General features: G+C 31.9%; 2 protein-coding genes and 1 pseudogene across 4 annotated transcripts; all 3 read left to right on the forward strand.

Annotated features, from left to right (window-relative positions):
* The first annotated feature begins 6,373 nt into the window (after nucleotides 1-6,373).
* LOC136061498 (uncharacterized) lies at nucleotides 6,374-9,777 on the forward strand. Of its 2 annotated transcripts, none has more exons than XM_065773173.1 (5): nucleotides 6,374-6,584; nucleotides 7,327-7,447; nucleotides 7,911-8,106; nucleotides 9,026-9,045; nucleotides 9,548-9,777. In XM_065773173.1, the coding sequence occupies exons 2-5, from the start codon at nucleotides 7,383-7,385 to the stop codon at nucleotides 9,576-9,578; spliced, it is 312 nt and encodes a 103-aa protein (XP_065629245.1). In that variant the 5' UTR covers nucleotides 6,374-6,584; nucleotides 7,327-7,382; the 3' UTR covers nucleotides 9,579-9,777. The 2 variants fall into 2 exon arrangements, with proteins under 2 accessions (XP_065629245.1, XP_065629243.1); XM_065773171.1 differs by having other exon boundaries at nucleotides 6,376-6,584; nucleotides 7,330-7,447.
* A 2,766-nt stretch (nucleotides 9,778-12,543) lies between these two features.
* LOC111999113 (glycosyl hydrolase 5 family protein) lies at nucleotides 12,544-15,616 on the forward strand. 2 transcript variants are annotated; one of them, XM_024031231.2, is made up of 4 exons: nucleotides 12,544-13,009; nucleotides 13,481-13,728; nucleotides 14,000-14,520; nucleotides 15,078-15,616. In XM_024031231.2, exons 1-4 carry the CDS (start codon nucleotides 12,590-12,592, stop codon nucleotides 15,536-15,538), a joined length of 1,650 nt encoding a protein of 549 aa, XP_023886999.1. In that variant the 5' UTR covers nucleotides 12,544-12,589; the 3' UTR covers nucleotides 15,539-15,616. The 2 variants fall into 2 exon arrangements, with proteins under 2 accessions (XP_023886999.1, XP_065629246.1); XM_065773174.1 differs by having other exon boundaries at nucleotides 15,123-15,616.
* Nucleotides 15,617-16,074: 458 nt separating this feature from the next.
* Nucleotides 16,075-17,887, forward strand: LOC111999111 (glycosyl hydrolase 5 family protein-like; annotated as a pseudogene).
* Nucleotides 17,888-18,220: the final 333 nt, after the last annotated feature.

Genomic DNA, 18,220 nt, shown 5'->3' on the forward strand with positions numbered 1-18,220 from the left:
CCTCAAAAAAAAAAAACATTGATGCAAATTTATTAATGAGAACACGTAACAGTTGATGCAAATTCAAAAGGCATGGTTTGTTTGGAGTCTTTTGTCTTTTGGTAAGTTATTTTGGATCAATTAAATTTTACCAATTTTTAAAAATTTAAAATTTAAAGAAGTAACATTTTAAACTATCAAATATAAGATATATTTAAGGGTGTAAGTTTTTACCCCTAAAAGTTAGTCTATAATTTATTTAGAAACAATTTTCAGCACAATTTTAAAATTTTATCTTTAAAGATAAGATCTCCAGTATCATTCTTGCTTTAGTATTAAATAATAGGCAAAATTTTAGGAATAAAAATACTTAAAACAATTTTTTTTTTTAATATTCAAACTAAAACTGGCATATTATTAAAATACTTAAAAACATAGGGATTTTTTTTTTTTTTTTTTTTGCTTGAAGTTGCAAAAATAGGAAACCAACTTGATGGTGTTTTTTTTTGCTTGAGTTGCAAAAAAAAGAAACAACTTGATGGATTTTTTTTGCTTGAAGTTGCAAAAAAAGTAGAAACCAACTTAAAGGACTCACCACCTCAAAAAAAAAATAAAAAAAATAAAACTTGATGCAAATATCTTAATTGAGTACACGTAACACTTGATGCAAATTCAAAAGACATGTTTGTTTGGAGTCTTTTTGTCTTTTGGTAAGTTATTTTGGATCAAATTAAATTTACCAATTTTAAAATTTAAAATTAAAATGAAGTAACATTTTAACTATCAAATATAAGATATATTTAAGGGTGTAGGTTTTTACTAACAGTATCTATTATTTAGAAGCAATTTTCCCACAATTTCAAATTTTTCTTTAAAGATAAGTTTCCGTATCATTCTTGTTTGGCAAATTTGCGTATGACAATTGCTTACAAAGTCATCAAATGTGCAATGGAAGGCACAAAAAGGACAATATTAAATTTCATAAGGTACAATATTCATATTACAAAAAATGTTTTTTAACAACTACTTGATAGATTGACTACACTTCGCTCACCCGAATTCATCCAATTGTCTGCTATGCAATCTAACCAACTTGTTGATATGTCACCCTAAAAAAAAATACAAAAAAATAGAGAGTAAGCTTAAATGTAAGAAAAACAACAAACAAAAATAATAAGAGGAGGAGAGGGCACCACTTAGAACACATACACTAAAATAATGAGTCAAACGATAACCAAAAAAAAAAAAAAAAAAAAAAAAACAAATCAATATATATCATTCCTATTCATCAAACTGACCAATAAAAAAAAAGATAGATAAGATAATTGATATGGAAAGGAAATGACAACAAAGTGTAGTCCTTTACAATCTAATTCATGATAAAATAAAAGTTTTTGTTGGAGATAAAACAACACATGAGAAGAAAATTAACACATAATTTGATAATCTAAGTAATAGGCAAAATTTTAGGAATAAAAATACTTAAAACAATTTTTTTTTTTTTTTGCTTGAGTTGCAAAAAAAAAAAAGGAAACACGTTGATGGAATTTTTTTTTCTTGAAGTTGCAAAAAAATAGGAAACCAACTTGATGGGTGTTTTTTTTTTTTTTTTTCTTGAAGTTGCAAAAAAATAGGAAACCAACGTTAAGGACTCACCACCCTCAAAAAAAAAAAAAAAAAAAAATTGATGCAAATATCAGATTATGTGTTAATCTAAATAATAGGCAAAATTTTAGGAATAAAATACTTAAAAAATTTAAAAAAAAATTAAACGTAAATGGCATATTATTAAAATACCTAAAACATAGGGATTTATTTATTTATTTATTTGCTTGAAGTTGCAAAAAATAGGAAACCAAGTTGATGGATTTTTTTTTGCTTGAAGTTGAAAAAAAAAAAGGAAACCAACGTTAAAGGACTACCACCCAAAAAAAAAAAAAAAAAAAAAACTTTGATGCAAATATCAGATTATGTGTTAATCTAAATAATAGGCAAAATTTTAGGAATAAAAATACTTAAACACAATTTTTTTTTTTTAAAGGACTCACAACCCTCAAAAAAAAAAAAAAAAAAAAAGAACAACGTTGATGCAAATATCAGATTATGTGTTAAAAATCAAACTTCCAAACCATAACAATTTAAGCCAAGGTGATAAACGCCAGTTTTAGAGTCAAAAACTAACCTGGAACGTGTCTTGTGAGAAAATACTTTGCACCCAAAATCAGTTTACTCTCTCTACTTCTCACGCTGATCTCCTCTGCCTACACAACAGATTAGAAAATAGATTAGAAAATATATAGAAAGTTTCGAAATAACAATAAGCAAAACACGGCCAAATAGAGATCAGAGGGAGAGTGAGGATTGAAATTTGATCTAAGAAAGAGGTTAGCTCAAATCTATCTATTGTTGTTGTTGTTTGTAGTGAAATTTGAAGCAAAGGAAGGGTGAAAGGAGTTTGAAAAGATAGAATTAAGAGAATTGGAGAACTGAAGAAGAAGCAATTTGAGTTTGAAAACCAACATGAGTGCACTGGGAGTGTGTTCCTATTTTGTAGATATTGTTTTACGTGGAAGTTAAAAAAATATTTTTACCAAGGTTTACCCCTACTTAAACATAGGTTGTAGGGGTATTTTGGAACAAAAAGAAAATCCAATCCAAACAGGTGCAACCCCTTAAATATTAGTATAGATTAAACATAGGTTGTAGGGGTATTTTGGAACAAAAAGAAAATCCAATCCAAACAGGTGCAACTCCTTAAATAGTAGTATAGATAAACTTATTTAAAAAAACCTTATATATTCATATGTTATAATAAATATTACTGTTTCAAAAAAAAATTTAAAGCCAACGTGCAACTGGTTGGCGTGGAATTTGGCAACAGCCAGCCACGACGAATTTCCTCTACACAATGACCTTCAATTATTTTAAGGTCCACTCTATGGACATTATTATTACCAGTGCCACAGACGATGGCAAGGACCTGTGGCGCGTTTTACTTTAAAAAAAAAAAAAAAAAAAAAGTTGTGGCTGCTGATGCTTTCAATTAATATCAGCCAACGTTATGTGGACCAACTCTGCCCTTGTAATTTGTAGGGTTTCAAATTTTATTGTGAATCAAATTTTCACCTTAGCGGTCAAAGACCTTGTAGTTGAATTAACATATTTCCATGTATAAAGTACTTGGAGGTCTATGGGGGAAAAGGTTCGAGTTGCAGGATTAGTAACATGTTGTAATTATTTCTCCAAAAAAAAAAAAAAAAATTTACCTTAGCGTTAAAAAAAAATAGAGGGTAAATTTCTTTAACAAACCTTGTTGTTTAGGCCAATGTCACTTAAGTTCAAAATTTTTCAAAACTTACTAACAAATAAATTGGGAGCCCAAATTCTTCATCCCTGAAAGAAGCACCTTTGGGTTTGGGCACCGCAAAAAACATTGTCTATACATATTCATTTTTGGTAGTTTTAACTTATTATTATTATGTTTTTCAAAAAATTTCATCTACTTTTCCCCCCCTTGGAATTATACTCCTAGTATTTTTTTTAATTTTATTTTATATATATATATATATAAAGGAAAAAGAGCTACAATCATCATATATAAAGCTACAACCAACACTTTTACTTAGAATCAGCCACCTATTTCTATTGCGTGACTTCAAAACCTTATTAAAAATTTTGAATTTCATTTTGCATTAGATATTTGGCTTGATCACACCGTATTTGATATGTTTTACATAGTTGGGAGAAAGAATTTAACTTTGATGTGAGTTTTATCTTTCCCTTTCTTTTTTATTTAAGTTGAATTGTAGTTTTGTTGAGTTTTATTAATTTTTAGGATACATTCTTTTAGTGCTTTGAATTGTAGAGTAGAAAAAATTGATTTTGAGAAAGTTTGTTTAAAACTAAAGGAATAATTTTCAAATTTTATATATTTTTAAATGATACACAAAATGTTATAAATAACTTTTATTAAAAATAAATAAATATTTTCGCTAAGTTATCTTTTGAATTCCTAGAAAAATTGTATAATTTTCACATTGGTACAACATAAATTATATATATTAGAGTATTCTAATCGGTTCATACAAAAATTCTTGTCTATTTTAGCAAAGAAGTGTTATGTTGAATTGTTTAGAACCCAAATTTATTGGGTTGTAAACTGTCAAAGCGTACGTGAGTTTGTGGGTTATTAAAGTCAAAAAAGTTTATTTTACATATTTATCACTATTAGTTAAAAACTTGTAAGTAAATGGTATAAGGGTATTTTAGACCTATGAAAATAAGGAATCCAAATAAGAGAAGCTCCTTAAATAGTAGTATAGATGAGCACAACAATCATTTTGGTTAATTTTCACAGCAGTGTTCCGTCTTGTTCTCTTTTTCCTTTTGAATATCCTTTTCTTTTCTTTTTTTGGATAAGCTAATATATGTTCTTGATTGTTGCTATCTAACGAGCCGAGGTTGAGGTTTCAGTGGCGACTCTAGGAATTTTTTCCAGATGGTCCATTAAGAAATATAAGTTAATACAAAATTTAATTAAAATAAAACTTGACTATATCGAGTTACTAACAAAAAAATATGCAAATGTATAAAGTTTTACGATTTCTTTTTACGAGATTTCATATTTTGAATCATTACAAACCCTTTATATTTCCAAAAAATTAAATTATATAAAGTTATATCATGTTTATACTATACATGCACACATTCGCACACATCACAATTCATACAAAAAAAAATTATTAAAAAAAAATTTCTTAATCAGTATTAAACACATTCACACATATAATATAAATTTATAATAAAATAGACACTCGCAACTCACAAATATTCACTCTTTATTCTTAGAGTTGAAGAAACCAAGATAGTCAGATAATTAACTGAAATGAGATGAGATTCATGAGAGAGAGATCTATATTACCTGTGTTGTTGTTTGGTTTTAAGATGGACTGATCTATGTTATTTTAGTTTTGGATTGGATTGACCTATGTTATTGTTTAGTTTTAAGTTGGACTTATCTATGATTAGGGTGTGCAAAATTTAAGTCAGGGTGTTCAAAAATATTTTTTAAAGTAAATAAACTAATAAATTATATATATATATATATATATATAACATTTTTATTTTCAAGTCAGGGGGTTCATTTGAACCCCCTAAATGTTACTTAACGCCGCCCCTACGAGGTTTAACCCTAGGCCAGAATTTAACCCTAAAGCCAGCAAATAGACGAAAATGCAATAGGCTTGGCAATCCGATATGGCCCAAGAAGAAATAGGCCCACTAATTGGGCAGTTGCTTTGCTGAATAGGGAACCCATAAAACCAATATGTTTCCATTGGACTAGGCCTAAGCCCAAGAAAATTCCAAGCCTAACTAAAGTTGGGATGGTCTGCATGGATAGTGGATACGGACCACAAGTGCATGCATTAATGCCCAAGGTCCATTGGTGCTGAATTTACTCACTTTTTTAGCAAATGCATAACAACTTTATAGAAAATGCAAAACTACCCTAGGTTGCCTTGATTCACCAACTTTATAGAAAAGCCAACTAATTTAGTGGGATGCCCAATCTCTATTGCCTTTGAATAAAAAGAAATTGCTCAACCAAATCTTATTTTTAAAAAAGGTTTGGCTTGCGTCCAATACTCTAGTTCATTGGACACAACACAATGCGAATATATGTCTAAAATTGGTCATGTGTTAACATCGTATTTTCATTCAATGCATCCGAAACTTTTCCCTCTCCAAAACTAAGGATGCAACTAGCCCTTGAAGATTGTGCATTTTTCTTTTCCCTAATGCAAAAAAAAAGATATTGACCACTCGATGATAAAATCATGGAAACTTTCAACAAAAACAAGCTAATTCTTATAAAATGGGAAGAAACACACACACGTAAGAACTAAGAAGACACTCACTAGATCCACAATTTACCATTCTACTCTCAAAACCATCTCATCCCTAAAACAACAAGAACCCAAGTGTCTCACCAGTATCATACACTAATACACATATTGCTTATATTCTCTCCTTTCCTAACCTACCCTCCTTGTGGATCTTGTTATTCTACTTTAAGATCATCATCTCCGTTCATCGTAGGTTTTTTTTTTTTTGGGTAGAAAAGGCTTGCTAAATTAGAGAAGTTTCAATTTTCCTTGCTGCTGAATAGGATTTTTTTTTTTTTTTTTTTTTTCCTACCGCATAATAAGGAAAACTCTAAGCACTATCCGTTTTCACTATTATGGGCTTTACTCTTGAAAATGTCGTCAAGCCCATAAATTAGGCCTTTTAAAGTGAGCGGAAACGGCCGAATGACTTAAAAGTCCATTCAGCGGAGATTCCTATGCTTCTACGCCTTCTGGGCTCTGATTAAATAAGATTGATCGAGTCATTCCGCTGGGTTCATAAGTCAGCCAATCCTGTAGTGACACCTAGCTAAAACAATGAACAATTTGGACATAGCCTATAGCCTATAGCCCGAGGCAGAGGTAGCAACTAGCAAAGCAAAGTGAGCAAATCTTTCTTTCACCAGAAACCACGTGTTGCTGTTCTCTCCGTTTGTTCAAAGCTCCCTTTTACGTCGCCGTTTTGCCACCAGATTATCGGTATTACTCCTCTCCATTCTTGTTCAATTTCTCATCGATGCCGACCTCTTTTTCTCTGATTCTTCTGATTTTTTTTTTTGTCCCTCGATTTTGTCAGATTTATGTGTATAAATTTTGTATATGATTTTGTTTTTTTGGGGATCGATAGGGTGTAATTTATTTTAGCTGGTTATATGCTGTTCATGCATTAAAATATTAACAACTTAGTAAATTAGAACCAATATGGTTTAGCACAGAATTTGATTTTGAATATAAATTCATGTGTTCAATCCTGATTAGTCTGTTGTGAATCCATAACCGAAACCCCAAAGTTTTGGATCGACAAAACTTAGGTACAGATCCTTAATTACTGTATTTTAGGTTATTTGGATATTCAAATAAATTAAACCATGTAGTTACATTGACCAATAAACCACATTTTTGAATTTAATTATCTTTACAAAACTATGTGTTACACTGATTAATAGTCAATACAGCTTTGTCAACTACATTATTAAGAATCACATATGTTCATTCTGCTATGAATGAATAGGTTCATTTTTGTATTGAAATATTGTACTCGAGATATTGAAAGCATTGTCCTTCTTGATATAAATGATTCAACTATGTGATTTAGAAACAATTAAGTGTGCTCCATGGAACATTTATTTGTTACTTCTGTGCTATATATTTTAAAATGTCCCAAAAGTTTGTTGAAGGTTCATTTTCGATCACAAATAATTCATTAATATCTTTCTCAAAGTAGGTGTGGCGGGACATAAAGATTCAATTGAAGCAGAGAAAAAATCAAGCAAGGCCATGGATAGCATACCAACCTTCAATGCTGAGCATCTTCAAAGTAATATGAAGACTATCTATTACAGGTTTGTTTTTAACCTTTGATGAAGTGGAACTAGTCTAATTGACTGAATTATAGACTATACATTACGCAGGGGTGTCGAATACTTTTGAATGGTGGTTGATTAAATTTTATGTTTTAGTTTGTAGTTCAAGGAATCGGCCAATACACAATATTGTTACAGGGGGGACGAAGGCCTTATTTTGTGTTTGAATTCATTAATTTCATTTAAAAAAAATATGAGGCTTTAATAATGTTAAGGACTTAAGGCGTGACTTAATAAATGATGGAGTAGACAATTGTCTGCTGTACCTAATGAGTTTTAATAAAAGGCTTATTGGGTGTATCATATAGTGGATTTGAACTTTTCAGGATGTGGTGCCTAAGGACATTCTAAAATGCAATAATATACGAAGTAAAAAATCATTTCTAAAATTTTTTTCTTGTAGGTAGAATCTAAGTATTTAACATTTTTTTTTTTTTTGCAGCCGGACTTTTCTATCAATTATTGGCGGGGTCATTGCTGGAATTATGGGGTTCACAAGCTTGACTGGGTTTATTTTTTATTTCCTAATAATGGCAATCACTTCAGTTGGGCTACTAGCAAAGGCAGGGTTTACAGTTCATTCATACTTTGATAGCTGGAACCGGGTTTTACTTGATGGTTTTTTGGGCGGGCTTATGGTATGGCTCTTTATTATTAGTTCTTGTTCATCTCTTTTTTTTTTTTTTCTCTTTATTTATTTGTAATTTTTCTTACCTGTTTGCCTAGGGCTTACCCCTTCCATCTCATTTTTGCTTGCTTCTGATTATTTTACTTTAATAAATTCCAACTTTCCACTGTGTATTGTTGATGTACTTGTATTTTTAACTTATTTTCTCAATTAAGGGGAGGCTTAACAGAGATAAATCTTACTTTTAAATTTATTGCCTCTAAAACTATAATTGATACTGTGGGCTTTTCTCATGTTTCTGTCTGTTAATCAGATCCAAACCTGGTTAACGAGAACACTCTGGAAGTATTTGAAATTTGTGTTCAATTCTCCTAGCTTCCTCCAAGCAAATAGTTGTGCATGCTTTCTTCTATTTGATTGTTTGCCTATTGTTTATTTCTCTTTTTCGCGACTTCATGGGAATGATGTTAGCCTCAGGAAGTTACTTAGGTTGGTTTAAGATGAATCTGTTGATAGGGTAAAACTTCTGCCTTCGATTATGCTTTGTTATTAAGTTCATTAGTAAGAGATTTTCTGTTTTTCATAGCTTGACCTTGTTGGCAATTAGCTAATCAATTCTCTTGCAATGAATTTTCAAGAACTTATATCTGACTGAAGAAAAATGATTATTATCTCATTGGGTAGCTTTTGTTATTTGTGCTTGGAGCTCAGAAATTTTGAGTCTTTGATTACTGATAAAAATGTCTAATTAATGCTAAATTGAAGAGAGAATGACTTTTTCAAGATGTCACCAAAAATAAAAAGGAAGCTTACTCATTGGCCATTTAATTTATGTTGTTTGTTTGGCTTATTCATGTATACATATCAACATTACAATGTAATTCCAACTTTCTATTATCTTCTTGACATCTTGTTCTTTTCTTTTGCAGTCATTTGTGCTTTTCTGGACGTATCCTTTCTAAATGTTGAGACACTTACTAGTAATGGAATAAATTTTGGACTATTGCCACTGTTTTTACACTTCTAGTAATGAAAGTGACAGTAGTGCTGAGACTATAGAATTAGATTATGTACTATCTAATCTTCTCTGAGAAAAAAAAAATTTGTGCGAGACAACCTGATTGTAACAGCCCAATTAATGTTGGGGTTGTTGAGAGAGAGGGCTATGACTAAACTTTCTCTACCAATTTCATCAATTCATCATGAATCCAATTTTGAAAAATATGAAAAAGTCATAATTTTTGGTAGCAACTGATTCGTGCTATTAAACATTTGGCATAATTGTTCTGAACTTTTCTTTTTTGAGCCATATGTCAGTTAATTGCATTGATACCTCACTGAAACATGCTCTGGAAATTACTAAAGATTCCTAAGTATTAGCTCAAGTTTTTTATTCTTGTTATTGTATCATTTTTTTGTTTAATATTTTCTGCATTCCTTGACATAAGAAGATTTGCCTATGACTTGGTGCACATATTCTGATCGATTTATTGCTAAACGGGAACGGAGGAAAGCTATGCTGTTGCTGTGATGCTTCTACATGGAGCTTGGAGATAGATTTGATATTTTTGTATCAGTTTTTATGACATTATGTGGTTAACCCAAGTGTACCTTAATCTTGCCTCTTCTTTTTTCTTCTAAGTTTTCATGAATACTATTTGGCTGGAGAGAGTTGCGTTAAGAGTGGTTGACTATAGCTGGCAATCTGATGTGTAGGAAATTTTTTGTATAAGAAGATTTGCCTATGACTTGGTGCACATATTCTGATCGATTTATTGCTAAACGGGAACGGAGGAAAGCTATGCTGTTGCTGTGATGCTTCTACATGGAGCTTGGAGATAGATTTGATATTTTTGTATCAGTTTTTATGACATTATGTGGTTAACCCAAGTGTACCTTAATCTTGCCTCTTCTTTTTTCTTCTAAGTTTTCATGAATACTATTTGGCTGGAGAGAGTTGCGTTAAGAGTGGTTGACTATAGCTGGCAATCTGATGTGTAGGAAATTTTTTGTATGAAAGCTGCTCAGCAGTCAGCACAATGGCTTACACTCAGCAACCCCTTCTTTTTTTTTTTTTTTCTTTAAATTGAGTTTGCACTTTGGATTTTGCATTTCAGTCAATATTTGTGAGATGTCAGAATACTCGTGAATTAAAAGAAAAATATAACCCTATTTGTAATAAGCATGAAGGTTTACGACTTTGTAAGCAAATAGAAAGACTTTACCGCATAGTGCATACATGTACATGTTATAGTGGCAATTTAGTGATGAGTTACCGCTTGTTTTAATTCTATAAGCCACTTTTAACTCCTTTACGTGGATGTTCAAATTCAAAGTTAGGTATTAAATTAGGAACGTGTTAAACACCAACCTTGTTTGATAGACTCCATAAAGGCATATGTGGATACATCGAGGTATTGTTAAATGGATAAAGATTCAAAAATTCAAGTAATTGTAATACTGAGGATAAAATTGTTTTTCGTTTTGTACAATCATCTATAAATTTAAATTAAAAAAATAAAAAGAGACGCGAGTTCAGTCTAATGAAGGATTTGAATTTTAAATAATAAAATTGTCACTTTTAGCAAAAGGACTATGGCTGATTGAAAATCATGTAATTTCAACAGTAAAGATGCATCCATCACAATTGATTTGAATGTATACAATAATGGAAGTTTATTATTATAATTATTATTTATCTAAGATGGATAGATAGTGAGAAAGGGTGAGGTAAGGTAAATTAGTCCAAATTTACTGTCTCATTAATTGTGTTCAACTCCATGCCCTACTAATAAAATTTGAACAACTAGACTCTTTTATTAAGTAAGATAACCCTGACTTTAACAAGAACTCTATGTGATTGACGTTAACAAGAACTCTTTTGAGTTTTGTCTCTTGCTGCAGCTTTAGTTTTTTATTTGGACTCTTCTCTCTATTGCCTCGTTGTATTCCTATCTTTCTCCCAAAGTTTTATTGTCCACTGCCACAAAGATTCCTTTTCTCCTAATAAGAGAGGTCAACTATCCAAGTTTTATTGGTGAAGCATAGAGTAGAGCATAATTGATGAAACATAAAATTTGGACTCAAGGTTGATAATGTCGGTATTTAAGTAACGTGGATATGTTTTTATTTGAGTAGTAGGGAACTTTATCAAGGGATGATTGTCTATGTTTGGTAGAATTCGATTATAATGGTAAAAAAAAAATTATAGCTAATAGAATAAAAACAATGTATAATCAAATATAAATATTTTATACAATTTTGAATCTAGATTATCTTTGGATTAGTATTATAAATGAATCCTCAACCATATATACCTGCATTTATTGTTGAAATTAAAGCCTTTGCACCGACTTTGAAGCCAGCTGGAGCTACACACCCGACAAAACTATATCACTTAATGGAATAGAGATGGACTAGGAATGCTACCAAAACTTAACTATATCACTTAATGGAATACAGATGGACTATGAATGCTAGCTAGCAAAACTCAACTATAACACTAATTAATGGAATTGAGACGGAATTCCTAGGAATGCTAGCAAAACTAAACTATATCAATTAATGGAATTGAGATGGACTAGGAATGCTAGCAAAACTCAACTATAGTACAAAATGGAATAGAGATGGACTAGGAATGCTAGCAAAACTTAAACTATATCACTTAACTATCCAAACACGATATATGCAGCAAAATATATATCTTTTTAATATATCAAATTTTATTAAAAAACTAGAAAGAAACATATTTAATTAATTTTTTGTTACGGTTAAAAATATATAAAACTAAAATCATTTTAGGGGGGAAAAATATATTGTTATCATTGAAAGGGGAATGTGTTATCTTTAAAAAGTATAAAAATAAATGATAATAGGATCTCAATTTATTGGTAATAATTTATTTTCCTTCATAAACATTTGTTTATGAACTCTAAATTATGGAGAAAACTATATAGGAAATGTTCACACTAAATTATGCTTTTACTAATTAGGTTAAACTGCACTTAATGTTGATGTTAAAAATGTTGCTTACCAACATACTCTTTGCTTAAGGACATGTTTCCATAATTAGCATCCCTTTTAGAATTAAAATCTATTGATTTAAAATTTTAATTAAAGAATATTTTAAAATATTTGGTATGACTTTTTTTTTTTTTTTAATAATTTTTCAACAGAGTTTTGAAAAACTTGATGATGATAGATTTGTTGCAAGAATTTTGGTGCTCGAAAAACTTTGGATTGTTATTCTAATCAGGTTAAACCATTGAATATAAGATAAATGTTGTACGTACGTAGTTAATGAAACCTATCTAAATGAGTCCAAATAATTTTGTGGTTCACTTCTGTTCTATTTCTATCACGGGTCCCCCAAGTGGTTCACTTCTATTCTGTTCACTTCTATTCTATCACGGGTCACCAACACAAAGTACTATAAATTTACACTCCTGGACCTCTCACTTTTCACACTCGACACTCCCATAACACAAGCAAATATGGCGAAACTCTCTCTCTTTTCTTTAGCAAACCTTCTCTTTGCTCTAATAACCTTCCAATGTGTAGTTTCTGAAAGCAAGCTTGTTATGGATTCACCACTATATACTGATTCGCGGTGGATTGTGGACGGAGAAGGGAGACGAGTGAAGTTAGCATGTGTGAATTGGCCATCACATATCGATGCCGTTTTGGCTGAAGGCCTTAGCAAGCAACCCTTGGACGCAATCTCCAAGAGGATTGTGTCAATGGGATTCAACTGTGTCAGGTTTACTTGGCCAACTTTCTTGTTCACAAACGACTCGCTAGGTGCTCTTACTGTAAGACAGTCCTTTCAAAATCTAAATCTATCTCAAGCTCTTGCTGGCATCCAGGATAACAACCCATTTATCATTGATCTTCCACTTCGAAAAGCTTTTCAGGTAAGATGCTTGCTTATGATGCCCTTTAAAAGCATCATATACACATGTTTCAAAATCAACGTTACTTGCATATAAATGAAAGTATTTTTAATAGTTAGATAGACACCAAGTCCAACTTACACAAATTCATATTTTTATGTAATTATCTCCAAATATAATTGCTTATACATAAATTTTCATGAAGAAGAATAAATTATTGCAATTTTTTTTTTAATACTAGTAATTTTTTAAATTTGTTTCACTCATGAAAAGTAAGACTAATATTCTTTTTTATTTCCCCTTCTCCCTAACTTCGTTATGTTCCTGCTTTTTCTTTTTTTCTTTTATAGATTCTGTACCTTAAAAGAAATTAATTAAATAAAGTTTTGTACTTTCTTTTTTCTTTTTTGTTGGCATTTTTTCTGGAATGGGCAAAGCACAATCCTAAGAACATGACTATTCTGCAACTAAAAATTTGACATGCATTCTCAGGCAGTGGTGTATAAGCTTGGGGCCAACCATTTGATGGCCATACTGGACAATCACATAAGCAAGCCCGGTTGGTGTTGCAGCCTTAATGATGGCAATGGCTTTTTCGGTGATGAGTATTTCAATGTAGACGTCTGGCTTAAGGGACTAAGTCGAGTAGCTGCCATGTTTAGAGGATTTCCCAATGTGGTAGGCATGAGCTTAAGGAATGAGCTCCGAGGCTCCAGACAAAATGTAGATGATTGGTTTAGGTAGATACTCTCTCTCTCTCTAATAAATGATCTGAATTCTCAATTATGTGTCTTAAATTGTTGTACAATTCAAAACAACAAGGGAGCTCTCTCTCTCTCTCTCTCTCCAATAAATGTCTGTGTAATCTTAATAAATCTCAAATGCAATTTTTCAGAAACATTTTAAAAAGGGTCCGGTTAACATATACCTAAGTGTATAGGTTAATAAAACCCTTTAAGAAATACCATTTGTCATGTTAAAACTAATTTTGCTTTTGCAAATGGAATGTAGATACATGCAGCAAGGAGCAGAGACAGTGCACGCAGCAAATCCAGACGTTCTTGTCATTCTCTCTGGCTTGAGTTACGACAAGGACTTGTCTTTCCTCGGAAATAGATCAGTGAATCTCTCATTCACTAACAAACTAGTATTTGAGGCACACAGGTACAAATTTTCAGATACAGCTACATGGGCCGACCATAGTGCGAACGAAGCTTGTCGAATTATCCAAGATGACATGACGAGCAAGTCAGGATTTTTGTTGGACAAGGGGTTTCCATTATTTGTGAGTGAATTTGGGATAGACGAAAGTGTGAACGATGCCACTGACGAAAGCTTCCTGAATTGCTTCTTGAGTTATGCAGCTGAGCATGACTTTGATTGGGCCATTTGGGCACTCACTGGGAGTTACTACATTAGACAAGGAAAAACTAATACGGAGGAGACCTACGGGCTACTTAATTTTGATTGGAGTGATGTTCGAAATCCAAGACTTTTGCAGAGGATATCCACAATTCAATCTCCCTTTAAAGGTATGATTAGATTTTGTTTTCCTTGTTTTTTTTAATAAAAAAACAAATTCAAAAATTCATAGCTTTTTGTTTTTGGGTATAATTCAATAGTAAAGAGATAGAGGATTTAAAACGTGGATGTTTTTGTTGAAAATACCAAGAATTGATTCTTGGTATGTGAAAATTTTAAAATGGATCAACTTCATCCTTCCATCGACAGCATTGGTTTAAGTTTGTTTCCTTAATATGGTGTTGGCTTGATTTTGGTCACTTAATTATGTTTGATTTGGTCCCTCAAAAATAGGGTGGCTTTGTACTTAGTTTGTCAAGTAAATCAAAAATAGATGGAGACACCAACTTGTTCATGTTTTGAAATTTGAAGGACCAAATCCTATCTTTTTGAATTTAAGAGAAAAAAATCAAATCTGCACCAAATTTTAGGGATGGAATGTATAATATATACTAATTTTTAGTATTTCTCTTAATGTGTAAACCTACCCATTATGTCAATTGTTCTTTTAAGAGGGTATAGTAAATCAGAGTAACACATTATAAGATTGTGCTTATGTGACATGCAGGGCCAGGTTTACGAGGAACTAATACAGGGCAATTGACTAATACAGGGCAATTAATTTTCCATCCTTCAACTGGTTTATGTGTCATAAGAAGATCAGTGTTTGACCTCAAAAGAAGATCAGTGTTTGCACCATTGACATTAGGACCCTGCACCCACCCTAAAGCCTTGTGGAGCTACACACCCAAGAAAACTATATCCCTTTATGGAGCAGATTTTTGCATACAAGCAGATGGACCAGGAAAGCCAGGAAAGCTTAGAAATATATGCATCGACCCTGACACAAAGTGGGAAGCCATTTCAGATTCTAAGCTACATCTCTCATCCACTGTTGGTGATGACAAAACTGTTTGCTTGGATGTAGATTTTCACACATACAATGTTGTGACAAATTGGTGCAAATGTGTGAGTGATGATAAAACATGTGACCCAAGTAGCCAATGGTTCAAGCTCATTAAAATATGAACCGTGGTTCAATTAGCTGATTAATTAATTTGACCTCTAGACACTATAATTCAATTTAATCTAGGATTCATTGCAGATATTGTTGGTTTTTTTTTACCTAAACTATGTCGTTGATTTTTTGGAATTATATTACTCTTAGCTCTTCATGATTCTGGTGCACCCTATACTTCCAAATAATTTGTTCCCAAAAGTGCTGTGCATTCAATTTTTTTTATATCGATTGAGCCACATGTAATGAATACGAATGCATGTGTAATTAAAAAAGAAACGATGCAACTAAGCATTGAATATAGAAGAAAACCTAATCACGCTACTATCAAATGCAATTAAACCCTATCTTCATGCGTCCACACAGTCGTGTGGTTCTCTTCACCATCACAGGTCCCTAACACAAACAAGGGCTAAAAATTTACGCTCCTGGTTCTCACACTCCCATAACACAAGCAAATACGGGGAAACTCTTTCTCTTTTCTTTAGTAAATCTTCTATCTACTGTAATAATCTTTCAATGTGTCATTTCCCAAAGCAAGCTTGTTATGGGTTTACCACTACATACCGATTCACGGTGGATTGTGAACGAAAAATGGGAAACGAGTGAAGTTGGCTTGCGTGAATTGGCCATCACATCTTGATACCGTTGTGGCTGAAGGCCTTAGCAAGCAACCAGTGGATGCAATCTCCAAGAGGATTGTATCAATGGGATTCAATTGTGTTAGGTTAAGTTGGCCAACTTTCTTGTTTTCAGATGACTCACTAGGTGCTGTTACTGCAAGACAGTCCTTTCAGCATCTAAGTCTATCTCAAGCTCTTGCTGGTTCCAGTCTAACAACCCCTCTATCATTAATCTTCCACTTCAAAAAGCTTTTCAGGTAAAATGCTTATGGTGTCCTTTAAAAGCATCTCATGCATCATGCACCGGATATATATATATTTCAAAATCAATATTACTTGCATGAATGAAAGAATTTTTAATAGTTAGATAGACATCAAGTAGTTTATCTTGAAATTCATATTTTTATGTAATTATCCCAAAAGATTATTGCTTATACATAAATTTTCATGAAGAAGAATACATTATTACAAAAATAAATAAATACTAGTATTTTTTTAATTTGTTTCACTTATGAAAAGTAACAATAATATTCTTTTTTATTTCCCCTTCTCCCTAATTTCGATCGTTATTTTCCTGTTTTTGCTTTTTTCTTTTATAGATTCTGTACCTTAAGAGAAATTAATAAAATAAGATTTTGTACTTCCATTTTCTTTTATGTTGGCATTTTTTTCTGGATTGGGCAAGCACAATCCTAAGAACTTGACTATACTGCAACTAAAAATTTGACATATATTCTCAGGCAGTGGTGTCTAACCTTGCAGCCAACAATTTGATGGCCATACTAGACAATCACATAAGCAAGCCCGGTTGGCTTTGCAACAATGATGATGGCAATGGCTTTTTCGGTGATGAGTATTTCAATGTAGAGGTCTGGCCAATGTGGTAGGCATAAGCTTAAGGAATGAGCTTCGAGGCTCCAGAGAGAATGTAGATGATTGGTTTAAGTAGATACTGTCTCTCTAAAAAGGCTATAGACCCTTTTTTTTGTAGTGTGTCTCAAATTGTTGTACAATTCAAAACAATACGTGAGGTTTGTTTAATTTCAATAAATCTCATGAGATGTTAGTGCAATTTTTCCTTAACTTTTAAAGAAACACCATTTGTTACACAATAAATTCCATAAATTTTTACATAATTGAGTTGATAGAAAATTAATTCTATTTTCAAAACCCAATATGTTGAGCAAAACGAACAAAACTAATTTTACTTTTGTAAATGAAATGTAGATACATGCAGCAAGGAGCAGAAACAGTGCACTCAGCAAATCCGAATGTTCTTGTCATTGTCTCTGGCTTGAATTTCGACTTAGACTTGTCTTTCCTTGGAAATAAATCAGTGAATCTCTCATTCACTAAAAAAACTAGTATTTGAAGCACATAGGTACGGATTTACAGATTTAGCTATATAGGAAGGCAATGATGTGAACAAAGCTTGTGGAATCGTGCGAGATGACATGACGAGCAAGACAGGATTTTTGTTGGACAAGGGGAGAACAATACAAATGACAGCAAATTCATGAATTGCTTCTTGAGTTATGCAGCTGAACTTGACTTTGATTGGGCCATTTGGGCACTCACTGGGATGGAACAACTGATATGGAGGAGTTCGATGGGCTACTTAATTTTGATTGGAGCGGTGTTCGAAATCCAGGATTTTTGCAGAGGATCTCCACAATCCAATCTCCCTCTAACGATTTTTCCTTTTTCTTTTTTTTCTTTTTTTTTTTGACTGGTTAGATTCTTTTTTACAAATATGAAAATAAGGGTCTCCATTCATAAAATTTAATTCAATATTTAAGAGATGGAGAATTTAAACTATGAATGTTTTTTGTGGTAATACCATGAATTAATTCTTTCATATACTTTTTAGGGTCAAATATATACATAGGATTTCTAAAATTTAGATTAAGTTTACTTTTTAGTCCTTTAAAATTCAAAAGTTCACTTTATATGTGAAATTTTCAAAATAGAACAATTTCATCCTTTCGTCGGTTTAATTTTGGTTCCTCAATTTGGTGTTGGCTTGATTTAGGTCTCTTAATTATGTCGTTTGTTTAATTTGGCTCCTCA

This window comes from Quercus suber, unplaced genomic scaffold (genome assembly GCF_002906115.3).
Source record: "Quercus suber isolate HL8 unplaced genomic scaffold, Cork oak 2.0 scaffold_70, whole genome shotgun sequence".
In the NCBI taxonomy this organism is placed as follows: Eukaryota; Viridiplantae; Streptophyta; class Magnoliopsida; order Fagales; family Fagaceae; genus Quercus; species Quercus suber.

Coding starts and splice junctions, on each gene's coding strand:
- LOC111999113 (XM_024031231.2), top strand. CDS start 12,590: ATGGCGAAACTCTCTCTCTTTTCTTTAGCAAACCTTCTCTTTGCTCTA. Junction 13,010..13,480: donor CACTTCGAAAAGCTTTTCAG/GTAAGATGCTTG, acceptor ATGCATTCTCAG/GCAGTGGTGTATAAGCTTGG. Junction 13,729..13,999: donor AATGTAGATGATTGGTTTAG/GTAGATACTCTC, acceptor AATGGAATGTAG/ATACATGCAGCAAGGAGCAG.
- LOC136061498 (XM_065773173.1), top strand. CDS start 7,383: ATGGATAGCATACCAACCTTCAATGCTGAGCATCTTCAAAGTAATATG. Junction 8,107..9,025: donor GTTTTTTGGGCGGGCTTATG/GTATGGCTCTTT, acceptor TTTCTTTTGCAG/TCATTTGTGCTTTTCTGGAC. Junction 9,046..9,547: donor TCATTTGTGCTTTTCTGGAC/GTATCCTTTCTA, acceptor TGACATAAGAAG/ATTTGCCTATGACTTGGTGC.